This window comes from Trematomus bernacchii, unplaced genomic scaffold, assembly GCF_902827165.1.
Source record: "Trematomus bernacchii unplaced genomic scaffold, fTreBer1.1, whole genome shotgun sequence".
In the NCBI taxonomy this organism is placed as follows: domain Eukaryota; kingdom Metazoa; phylum Chordata; class Actinopteri; order Perciformes; family Nototheniidae; genus Trematomus; species Trematomus bernacchii.
The window spans coordinates 99,553-112,068 of record NW_022987669.1 but is presented as its reverse complement, the minus strand read 5'-3'; the positions used below and the strand labels follow the sequence as shown (position 1 = coordinate 112,068).

Below are 12,516 nucleotides of genomic sequence, written 5' to 3'. Positions count from 1 at the left end.
CTGACTTTGACTTTGACTTTGACTTTTGTGTTAAAAACCTTAACGATACTCATCCCTAGATATTACACAAGTAAAGTGTTAAGAGAGTGAAATGTTGCTTTACGAATTTCAACACTTGATGCTGTCACCTTGATTCCACTTTCAGATACCTGTATTTGAATTAGTTTAAAGAGAGAAAACATTTTGACGAAAAGTTGACTAAAATGTAATGATTTTTCATCGACTAAAACTGGACTAAAACGTTTTGAGTTGTCGTCGACTAAAACTAGACTAAAACTATGAAGGATAGAAATGACTGAAATGTGACTAAAACTAATAACCATTTTCGTCTAAATACTAAATCAAAAATAGCTGCCAAAATTAACACTGGAACAGGAGAGGAAGACAAGGTCATTACAAGTCACTTTGCATAAAAGGTGATTAGGACACTTTTTTGGTTTGGTTTGACATTGGATTATCAGATGTTTATTAGACCCCCTTACATTGGTACATTTACCCAAAAAGGGAATATTCTGTTATACTTTTACCGTCAGAAGAGCTTGTCTTTCGTGCAAACTATACAAGAACACAAATGCCTCACAGTTTAAATATACATACATTCTGTTTTCTATTCAAGAATAAGAGATGGACCCTCAAGCAAGCAGAACAATAGAAGTGGCGTCACTCGGCCGGCCATTCAGCCTCGGGATGCTGTACGACTGCCGGCAGGATTCACTCGTCCCTGGTAAGGATCCACATGTAAAGTTACTGAACAGCTAAAACTGCATAAAACTTAATCCAAATATTCAGGTATGGGAACCTACTTGTAAAAAATGCTAATTGTTTCTGAACTTGCTGAAGCTCCATTCTAGAAAAAACAAAACTGCAAATCATCCCATGATCATTACATGACTTTTGAGCGAGCTGAAGGATTTGGAATTCTATTCTGTGTTGTACAGGGAGCCAGTGTAGAGAATATTGAGGAAATATGATCTGTTTTCCCAGATTTTGCATTCTGGTTCAACTGTCGAGTTTTAAGAGAACTAATGGGATGGCCTGATAATAAATAATTACATGAATCCAGGCCAGCATGTACAAATGCATGGTAATTTTGAATGTATCTTTTTGAGACCGGATGTCTGACTGCAAAGTTAATGTGATAGTTAAAGTGCATATTCTTAACAAAACTCCCTGACTCTGGACCATGGTGTTGGAGACCAAGGCATAGAGTAACTATATCTTTAGAAAAGGCTTGAAGTTTAGTTAACTCTATACAAATAATAAAGTATCATCTGCATAACTGAAAATGAATTGTTTTTTATAGAAATTGCTTAAAGGTAGCATATAAGTTAATCATAATAACAGAATTGAGGTTGCTCAGATAAAAAACACAGATTTTTGTTGTTCCTTTAATAGCAATGAAATGTTCAATTCTCAGTTATCGGACGTGATGGTCAATGATGTTGAATGCAGGACTAAGATCTAACAAGAAAGTACAGAAACGCATTTACTGATGATTAAATAAAGTATTTAAAAAAGAGATTTAATTACAGTTACTTTATAAGACTGTGCTACATAAAAGACATATTGATCATATTTAGTAAAGGGCTAATTAAGGATATAACTGCCCTGGTTGGGTTGGGTTAGAGACAATGTGATGGTTTAGGAATAAGAAATCCTTACATTTTCCTTGGGGAAGTCATATGGGGGAAAAAAGCAGTCTAAATATATATCTGATGTGATTGCAGATGGTTGAGGGAAGCAGCTGAATTTTGAGAAATAAGAATTGTATTGATTGTATTGATCATAAATTGGTTGCTATTTAAGGATAGCTATATATAGAGCTGTTACTTTATGGAGCTAAATAGGGGCCAAAAGTGTTGATCATTCGAAATATAATGTATTTGAAAGTTCAGATCCTGAACTATGAAAAGTATTTGAAAAGTCCTTTTCAGGTTGAATATAATTGTAATTCAGTCGAGCATTTTTCTTTTACAAAGTATTGTTTTCATATATCATTTTCATTTTGATATTTGAGTCATTCTTTTTTTCAGATTCAGCAGTCATGTTGCCTTCAGGAATTGTATATACTGGTAGAAATATTACTCAACACTTTCTATACACAATACTCCTGTTGTAATGGCAACTTTGTTGTTCCAATGGCCTATTATGCGGCTTTCACACCAGCGCTTTTCCCTTTCTAGCTCCGAGCTAGAGCTTTTCTGGTTCAGCTCCGGTTTCCCTTTTCAGCTCCCGCTCTGTTCACACCGCCCAGAGCTGCCGCTGCTGCGTCATGACGTCACCGTTTACATCGCTGATTTGCTCCCCAACGGAGCTCACAACAACAACAACAACGGGGGACTGCGTTGGGTCGATGATCGTGTTGCTTTTAATCATACGAAGCCAGATTAAATTAAATAACGACTTCTCCAACCTTATACTTTTCTCCAGAGTGCCGTGGTTCATTGTTTATTAATGTGTTTCATTTAGCGACCGCTGCAGTGCTGGCTGCTCTTCCACGGGAGTGTATTCTCCCGTTAGCTCCGGGTTAGCTCACACGGCTCTAAAGTATTCACTGTCTGACTGTCACACAAGCAGCTGATACATATCCCCAGTTCCCCTTCAGTGAATGTGTGTCAGTCTGAATTGACGCTGTTTGGCATCACAACGCTGTTATGAAAGTTTCTCTGGTATAACATGGGTGATGTTAGCATAGCAACCGAAGCTAAACTGACTACTTGCTAAGCCGTTTTCTACAGGCACATTTTACCGGCGTATTTTTCACTATGATTCTACTTGTGATAGTCGGACATGACAACCTGTGCAGCCCATGTATTGATTCCATCCGATAGCTGCTATAATAACAAACAAAACGTCTGCCTGCTCTCCACAATGATCAATAACAGCGAACGGATGGTCAAAGTAAGGTACAAATAAACAGAATCACACGAAGCCTGGTTAGTGTTGCCTGACTTTATAAAGTGTGTTTTTTTTTATAAGTGTGTGGTTGCCTTCTAGTCACTTTGCTCAGCGCTACTGCTTGTAGGCAGGCATGACGAGACTCTTCAGTCGACCCATGTTCAGGGGAGGTGGGTTTAGTTTCCTGCACGCCTCGACGTAAGAGATACGTAAGCGACGCCGCGTCATAGCTCCGAAGCTCCTGCTTCTAGACCGACAATTTTTTGGAGCTGGAAGTGAACCGCATTCCGGAGCTATAGAGTGGCGAAGTCCCTCCCCTTCCGGTGGACCTCCATGGGACCTTATTTCGGAAAAATGATGTATTGAAGTCAATGGAGAGAGAAAGATTATCTTTCGATCCCGTTTGAATTGTGCCACGAATTACACATATGATGTTTGTCAATTTAAAAGATAATTTTGCAAGTCAAAAAAAAAAAAATGTGTCGTAAAACTGTGAAGTAACACATTTGTTTGTGTGAAACGCTCAATGAACTACATCTCTGGTCAACAACACACGTCACCAAGATGGCCGTCACTACTGTCTTGTCAACAAAACGATTGACTTCCCTCACTATTACCACAATGAAACACGTCCTGAAGAATGTCATGCAAAGCTGCCTGCCTGCCTTCCTTTGATTCTCTCTGAACTGCCTGGTCGTTTTAATGTTTAATGTCAACCATTTGTGCAGATAGCATGAAGTAGAGAAGATCGCTAGCGTTAGCGTTAGCATTTCTCCCCCGGGCTTAAATTGTGTATTATAGAATGATCACACCGGTGACAGTACTCTTCAAAGGGTTCACGAAATATGACTACTACTCTTACTGTTTAACATTTGGGTTACTTAATGTTACTTCATGTTAAGGCTAATAAAAATGACAAGGCTGTAATGCTAACTAACGTGCTAGCTACTAGCTAGCATGATCCAGAGTACTCCTGGTCCTTTCATCAGACGGGAACATAGACTGTATATATAAAGTCGGGAAGACGGTAGGCGAAAGAACGAGCAAGACCCATTGCTGGTATAATAACAACCTGGTACTAAGCACACAGGCATCTTGTTAAAGTTATCTTATCTTAGCCAGCGCGATCTTAGTGGAGGAAAACAATTGTGACATCACTTACGCGACTCTGGGATTTGTAGTCTTTCTAGTTACGTATTTTTCATAGTCTTATATTTCAACAGTTTTACGAACTGTGACTTTTTTGACATGGAAATGATTTTTTAAGATTGACAAACATCATATGTGTAATTCATGGCACAATTCAAACGGGATCGAAAGATAAGTTTTCTCTCCCCATTGACTTCAATGCATAATTTTTCCGAAATAAGGTCCCATTACCCGGAAGTAAGTGGGCGTGACTTCGCCACTCTATGACGCGGCGCCGCTACGGTGTGAACAGGAAAAAACGGTACTTTTCAGGCTCTAGCTCCGAGCCGGCGCTGAAAACGCGTTGGTGTGAAAGGGGCATTATTTGTTTTGCCATTACTTCACAGAAGAATGAGTGATCCAGACGCAGACACATAACAGATGCATTCCGGAGTGAAGTTTATATAGAGTTTACATTACCAAGGTTTAATTACTGACTGGATGGTTGTTGTATCTTGAGCATCTGCTGGGCAGTTCATGGGCTGGTTAGATCGGTATGCTCTTCCTCCTGTGTCCTCGCTCTTCCAGTCACCTGTGACCCCCTTTATACACCCGGTGCAGCTAAACCCCGCCACCAAGTGTTAAAAAATAATATTGCACTATAAATATAAATAAGGTAAACTGACATACCAACAACACCCATAAAATGGCTCCTCCTACACCCGTGATTGGCAGTCAAAAAACTGATGCCAGTGCAGGGCTCAACGCTAACTTTTAAAAGTGGTTGCCAGGCTGGCAAACAGGCATCAGCTTTTGGTTGCCAAAACTGAAAATACGGCTGCCATTTTTAGTCACCTTATATTTTAAATAATTAAGATACTATACAGTTATACATCAACTTAATAATGAACATGTGACACAAAAGAATGTTCAAAAGCTGTATTACAATAAGTAATTAACACAATTATTTGAAACTAAAGTGGTAGTAAACTTGTCCACCCTCAATTGCTAGTATACAAAATACCAGTAGTGCAGCTGTTGTCATGTTCTTCACAGATCCACAAATGAATTGAGCAAGTCACTAGTTTCTTGGTCATCCGTTGTCTCCCTTTAAAATGTTCTGATCCCCACCATAGATCCATTGGCCCTTCAGCATTGAAGTCATTGGCCAGACTAATACATTTCTAATGTTAAATAAATTAAAACCATTCACAGTTAAGAATGAGATATTAATTATTAATGCTGTAAATTACCTTTTATATGTCTAACTATATTTCAAATGTGTTACCTTTTTATAGAAGTGATTATATTTTTATGCCAATATTTTCCTATGGTAAAGTTTTCGTTTTGCACTTTTATTTTGGTAGTAATAAGATCGGGACTCTTATTTTGAAGGAACTTTTACCGGAAGTGAATGGACAACGGAACAGAATGTACTCAACCAACTAAAAGTATTTCTTCTTAGAATAAGTGAGACATTGATTTAACTTCTGTGTGACAGCTATCATACTGGAGAAATAAGAAACTGTAATTGTATGCAATCATTTGTGGCATTAATAATTAATATCTAATTCTTAACTGTGAATGGTTTTCATTTATTTAACATTCAAAATGTATTAGTCTGGCCAAACTAGTTGGCAACCTAAAATCCCTCTCTTTCCGTACCTCAGATAGAAGATATTATTGGAGACGAAACAGCCAATCAGAATTGACCTTCTCGAGTTCTCCGATTTGGTTGGTTTTGTGGCACATTTGTAACGCTTTGCCAACTTGAGCGAGCCCGAAGGCAAACTTGAGCGCGCACCCACAGGGTGGAGGGGTTGAGCGAGGGAGAGAGTGTGCAGGAGTTTGTGACAGGGCTTGAGAGTCAATTTCTCTTCAAAATATAATTGATGTGCTTGCAAAATACATTTTTCTGTGGTCAAAATGTTTCATTGCGTGCTCAGGATAGAGGCACAAAAATAACGCCTTATATTTTGCCTCCCAAGACTTTACAAATGTCCTCTTTGCTTTTCGTTCGGGTTCACCTTGCGCTTTATCAGTTGAATCATTTTCAACATTCGTTTGAGATGTTGACGAGTTGGCCAAACTGTTTACCCCTCAGTCAAACAACTTAATTTGCTTCGCCATTTTTTGTAAAACAAACACACGGCACACCGCGCACGCAAGTAAACTTGCATCGCTTTCTGGCTCCGTAATCACACCAATGCACATGCAACTTAAGTATCAGGTTCCGACTGGTCACAACAATAATTAAATATCACTCTTAATACAACAAATAATTAACATTTATCTATTTTGGGGTCCACATTTTGCTGTTTGCTGTGCTTATTTATTTATGTTAAAACTGGTTGCCAACCAAAGGCCAAGAAATGGTTGAAATTGTTTCTGAATGGTTGCCAATGGCAACCTGGCAACCGTTACTGTCGAGCCCTGCATTGACATGGTTCTATTTAGCGAGTGGGAGCTATGTAATATAGCTAACATTTCTTCTCTGTGCGCTAGTGCCAGCCATGGTGCCGGCAGGTTGTCCTGGTGGAGTGCATGCTATTGCAAGCTCACAATAGGGCTGCTATATGGAAGTGGGGGTAATCCATGCTTAAAGTGCTTTCACGAACTTCACAATCTAGCACAGTTCATTGCTCTTATACCACGATTGTTGCCAAGTGCGATCAAAAACAGCTCGCTAAATAGAACCTTGTCACTGGCATCAGTTTTGTTTTACTGCCAATCACGGGAGTATTGTGTATAAAAAGTGTTGAGTTAAAAAAACTGAAAAAATTACTCAAATAACATAATATAACTAAAAGTGAATCAAAATAACCTGAAACCAAAATTCAACCTGAAAAAAATGTAAATGCTTATTCTTTGTTTGAATAAATCATTGCATTATTAACTGTTTGGGATCAAAACTTGAACTTTACATTTCTTTTCTTTTTTTCTTTGATGATCATAACTTCTGGCCCAGATTTAGGTTCATATTACTCTCTGTTAGCCTTGCTACTGTGCAATAAGGAAACCTGTGATTGTGATATTTCTGATTTAAGTTATAGGCTACATTCTAGTTTTGCCAATATTCAGATTTTAGGATTATTTTTTTGAGTAGTAATAGGAGCAGTCAGGCTGACATCTTGTAGTTGCTGGTATGCAAAACATAGACACCGCCAAAAGTTTATAAAAATGGCTGGTTAAAAGGAAAAACAAGATTACCCTAACCATGGTGGAATCTTTTGTGCTTGTAGGGTAGAGAAGTAGCAGTATATGGTTAACAGATTTCCTCATAAAACACTATAACTGTTTGTTACAAGCAGATTAACTAAGCAGCTCGAATGTCCTGTTGTTATTTTAGACATTTTAACTAACCAATTGGTGAACTATTGGAATGGATATTTAGTCTTAATTGTTGGCGTATAATTTCAGGGAAAACAGTGTGTTTATGAGTGTTCTTTAGGCCAGTTGGTCGCAGATCCTACAGCCAGCTAACATTGCCAGAAAGTTCCAGATTCATTTATGTAATGGTTCACTTTAATCACATTCAACATTAGTCACATCAATAGACTAAAATCTTCATTTGAGTGTGGGTAAACACAGTACCGAGGCTATCATTATCTTTTTCCTCATTGATACTAATTTCACCTTCAGTTATTACTTTATCATTTTTAAGAACTAAGCTTGTGAGAAATTAATATGTTGTCTTGGTGTTTCTCTAATTGTGTGTCAAACAGCTTAGCCTTACTATCATGCAATCAAAGGCAGATTAATATCTTCATTTTTTTTTTGGACAGGCCTGACACTGTGGAACTGTGATGACCTGGAAAAAGATACAAGAGAAAGACCAAAACCTAGCAGTGACTTTGAGATGGTGGCATCTGAATCAATTGAGGATAAATCTTCAGCACTTGAGGTTGAAGCCTCTCTGAAAGCAAGTTTCTTGGGTGGACTGGTAGAGGTTGAAGGATCAGCCAAATATCTCAACGATAGCAAGACTTCCAAAAATCAGGCCAGAGTAACACTAAAGTACAAAACTACCACAAAGTTCCATGAACTGTCCATGAAACATCTTGGAAGAGGCAATGTTAAGTATCCATATGTCTTTGATGAAGGAATAGCAACACATGTAGTCACAGGTATCCTTTATGGGGCACAAGCCTTCTTTGTCTTTGACCGTGAGGTGTCTGTCAGCGAGAACCATCAAGACATTCAGGGAAACTTGAAGGTGATGATCAAGAAAATCCCCTGCCTTTCAATAGAGGGCGAAGGCTCGCTGAAAATGGAAGACAAGGACAAAGCAAATGTAGAAACATTCTCCTGCAAATTCCATGGAGACTTTTCACTTGAAAAAAATCCTGTGTCCTTTCAGGATGCAGTAGAGGTGTACCAAAGTCTGCCAAAGCTGCTGGGAGCCAACGGGGAAAACGCAGTACCAGTGAAGGTCTGGCTGTTGCCTCTGACATGTTTAGATTCTTCTGCTGCTAAACTTGTCCGTCAGATAAGTATAAGATTAGTTCAAGAATCTCAGAGTGTCCTGGAGGACTTCAGTGACCTGGAAATGAGGTGCAATGATGCACTGAGAACCCAAACTGCACAGCAGTTCCCACAGATTGGAAAAAAAACTGAAAACCTTTAAACAGATGTGCTCTGAGTTCAAACTGAAATTCCAACAAACCCTGTCAAAGAAACTTCCATCAATCCGAGGAGGAGGAGAAGAAGAAGCTGTGCTTGCAGAGGAACTGAGGAAGACATGTTCTTCTCCTTTCAACAGCAAGGACCTGAACGAGTGGATGGACTGTAAGGAGAGAGAAATATCCATTTTGAAGTCGTACACCAACATGATGAAAAACACCCAGATCGTTCCACGTGAAAATGATCTTCATGAAGAAATTCTCAATGCAGAGCATGCTGTGTGTTTTGTCTTCACCTCGCTGGGAAGTGAGGAACCGTACCTCTCAACTTTATCAAACCACCTTAAACAAACACCCAAACCAGACGACGCTCAAGATCCACACACTCCAGCTTTAGAAAAGGAACAATGGTACCTCACAAACGAAGTAGCAGAAACATTGAGAAACAAAGCAAAGCTCTTCAATGATTTTGCAGAGGCCAACAAGGAGAACAAGAACATCACATTCCTGACGGTGGGTTTAACAAACGAGACACACAAAGGTGCCAGCATCTACCTTTATACAGACGGCCTTTCTGTCAATGAGAACTTTGAGCCGCCTTCAAAGCCTGCAACAGTAACAGGAAGTGATATAAACCACAACAGTGTGACACTGAGGATTTCTCCACCCAGATTTGGAGCAGAGGACATCACCTCCTACTCTGTTGAGTACCGTGCCAGTGGAGAGGACGACTGGAAACAAAAGACAGCATCCAAAGCTGAAGAAGTCACAGTGAGCGGCCTGAGTCCTAACACAGAGTACATGTTCAGATGCAGGGCAGAGACACCAGTAGGTGCCGGGCCAGCCAATGAACTCAGTGGATCCATTAAAACCTTACCCTGCAGCCCTCCTGGAAAACCCAACGTTGAATCTAACTCAAGTGAGATATCAGTCAGCTGGGAGAAACCTGCTGAGCTCGGACAAGATGTCCACGTTTTGAGCTACATCGTGGAGTACGCCAAACCAGACCAACAGGTGAAAGAGGAAGATCTCCACTGGGAGCAAATTATGGTGAGAGCTGAGAAGGCGATCATTTCAGGACTTCAGCCAGAGACAGAATACGCTGTCAGGGTCAGGTGTGATTGTGGTGCAGCTGGAAGAAGCAAAGAAAGCATTGCTGTTAATGTCCGCACAACTAAACGTGAATTTGCACGTCTTGCCGAATTCCTCAAAAGTAAAAGCAAAAGGATCAACTCTGAATCTCCCTCAGTTTACAAACTGCCTCTGACAGAAGAAGATATGGATGTTGATGGATGCCGAGGGTACACCTTTGGCAAAGAAAGCATGAGGCAAAATCGCACAATAATGATTCTCGGAGCAACCGGGGCTGGTAAATCCACTCTGATCAATGGACTCATCAACTACGTAGTTGGTGTAGAGTGGAAGGACAATTTCAGATTCAAGTTAATTGATGAGGGTCAGTCGAGATCTCAAGCTGAGAGCCAGACCTCTGAAGTCACTGTGTACAACATCAACCACCAAGAGGGCTTTAAAATCCCTTTCTCTCTGACCATTGTTGATACTCCAGGTTTTGGAGATACAAGAGGAATAGGAAGAGACAAAGAGATCACAGAGCAAATCAGGAGGCTTTTCACTTCTGTGAATGGAGTCAGTGAGATTGATGCTGTGTGTTTTGTCACCCAGGCCTCTCTTGCCCGACTAACAGCCACACAACGATATGTGTTTGACTCTGTGCTCTCCATCTTTGGCAAAGACGTGGCAGAGAATATTCAGATGCTGGTCACCTTTGCAGATGGCAAGCAGCCAACTGTTCTTGAGGCAATAAACAACTCTAGGGTTCCATGTCCAAAAAATGACCTAGGGCTTCCAGTTCACTTCAAATTCAACAACTCAGCGTTGTTTGCAGATAACAGAAGCAGCAGTGATCGGACCTCTGATGAGAATTCTGAAGAGGATGATGAGGATGATGATGACTTTGACGAAATGTTTTGGAAGATGGGCATCAAAAGTATGGAGAAGTTCTTCACTGCTTTGACTAAACTGACAACCAAAAGCTTGCTCATGACCCAAGAGGTTCTAAAAGAACGGAGGCATCTTGAAGCGGCCGTTGAAGGTTTGCAACCGCAAGTTAAAGCTGGATTAGCAAAACTCGAACAAATCAAGACAACCAAAGAAAAGATTAAAGAGCATGAAACAGCCATGACTTCAAATGAAAACTTTGTGATTGAGGTGGATGTTATTAAGCCAGTCAAAAAACTGCTCACAAAGAAAGGAGAGTACATTACCAACTGCCAGAACTGTTCCATTACCTGCCACTACCCGTGTATGATACCGGACGATAGTCAAAAACGTGGCTGTGCGTCGATGGATAGTTCTGGGAGGTGCACTGTCTGCCCTGGAAAATGCATTTGGAGTGTGCATTTCAACCAGACATACAGCTGGGACTATGTACAAGTCAAAGAGAGCCAGACACTGGAAGAGCTTAAAGTCAAGTACAATAAAGCTGCGAAAGAAAAGATGACTGTTCAGGAGTTGATTGAGAGTCAAGAGGAGGAGATCGATCAACTCCAAGGGATGATAGTGTCCCTCATGGATCAGTCATCTCACTCTTTAACTCGTCTGCAAGAGATCGCCCTGAGGCCTAACCCTCTGACCACTCCAGATTACATTGACATGCTGATTGAAGGAGAAAAGGCTGAGGCCAAAGTGGGTTACCAGGCACGTGTTCGGTCTTTGGAGGAGATGAGGGAAAAAGCAACAATCATCTCCAGAGTGGCCAAACGGCAAAAACTCACAAAAACGGAAGAGGAATTATCTCGAGAGAAACAGGAGACGCAAAAAAAGAAAGGTTTCTTAAAGAGTGTTGCAAATTTCTTTGGATATTAGGGGGGGAAATGACATGAAGGCTCTTTAAAAAAAAATTGTTGTTGTAGACCTGAGCCATGTTATGACCATTACTACAATATAATACATTAATTACAATTATAATGCTGACATGCTAAAGTTAGCATGACGCATTAGCACTCACTTTTTGTCATTATCAAGCTTTGTTAGATTTTAGAGATGTTGTCCAGCAGGTTAAGACCCCCACCGACCTGCATTATGGAAAACTGCTTCTTAACTGACACACAGTCATTGGTTGACCTCTGTCCGCTGGAGTATTGGTGCCTATAACGGTTACCACTCACTTTTGTTCTCTTATTTTTATTAATCAATTATTAAGATATTTCAATGTATAATACATTTTCATTATATGCCAAACATTTAAGTTTCAAGACAAGGTTTTGGACTTCCACAGTTATGTAACTTGTCTTGAAGATGTTTGCGGTAACACAAATGCTGTCTTGATTCACATGATTAAATTGAAGGTTTTATTTGTCTTCAGTAGGTTAAAGCTTGTTCCTGTGATGCTCATCCTGATCAAAGGACAGCACAGACGTTGCAGCTTCATGTTTGCAGTTTGTGGATATTAAACTTGTTGATCTTAATGTGATGCATTTACTGTATTTGTCTTCTTTTTTTGCTTACTGTTGAACATATAATACAAAAAGCCAGTAAATAATTGAATAGAAATTTGACCAAAAGTCTAACAACAGTCAACAGTGCTTGATTATTAAATGTAATGTGATTGATGTGTGATAATAAAAGATATTGTTCAATATGTCTTGTTCTCTTTCAGTTTCATCAGCTATATTTTTTATTATTTAGCTCCTCACAACCCTAAGCGGTTCCCAACTGGGGGTACAGGGACCCCAAGTGGTACTTAAGGGGATTGCAAGGGTTGCGTAGAATGATTGCAATTTATTTCCACACAAAAAAACATTCTTAAATCAATGTTCATAATCCTGGTGTCCCGCCCCCAGAACTA

General features: G+C 39.9%; 1 protein-coding gene across 1 annotated transcript; it reads left to right on the top strand.

Annotated features, from left to right (window-relative positions):
• The first annotated feature begins 584 nt into the window (after nucleotides 1–584).
• On the top strand, nucleotides 585–12,309 carry LOC117487294. Its single transcript, XM_034135983.1, is given in 3 exon segments — nucleotides 585–724; nucleotides 7,812–8,629; nucleotides 8,631–12,309. Coding segments are annotated over 3 exon segments (3,822 nt in total). The 5' UTR covers nucleotides 585–624; the 3' UTR covers nucleotides 11,535–12,309.
• The last annotated feature ends 207 nt before the right edge of the window (nucleotides 12,310–12,516 follow it).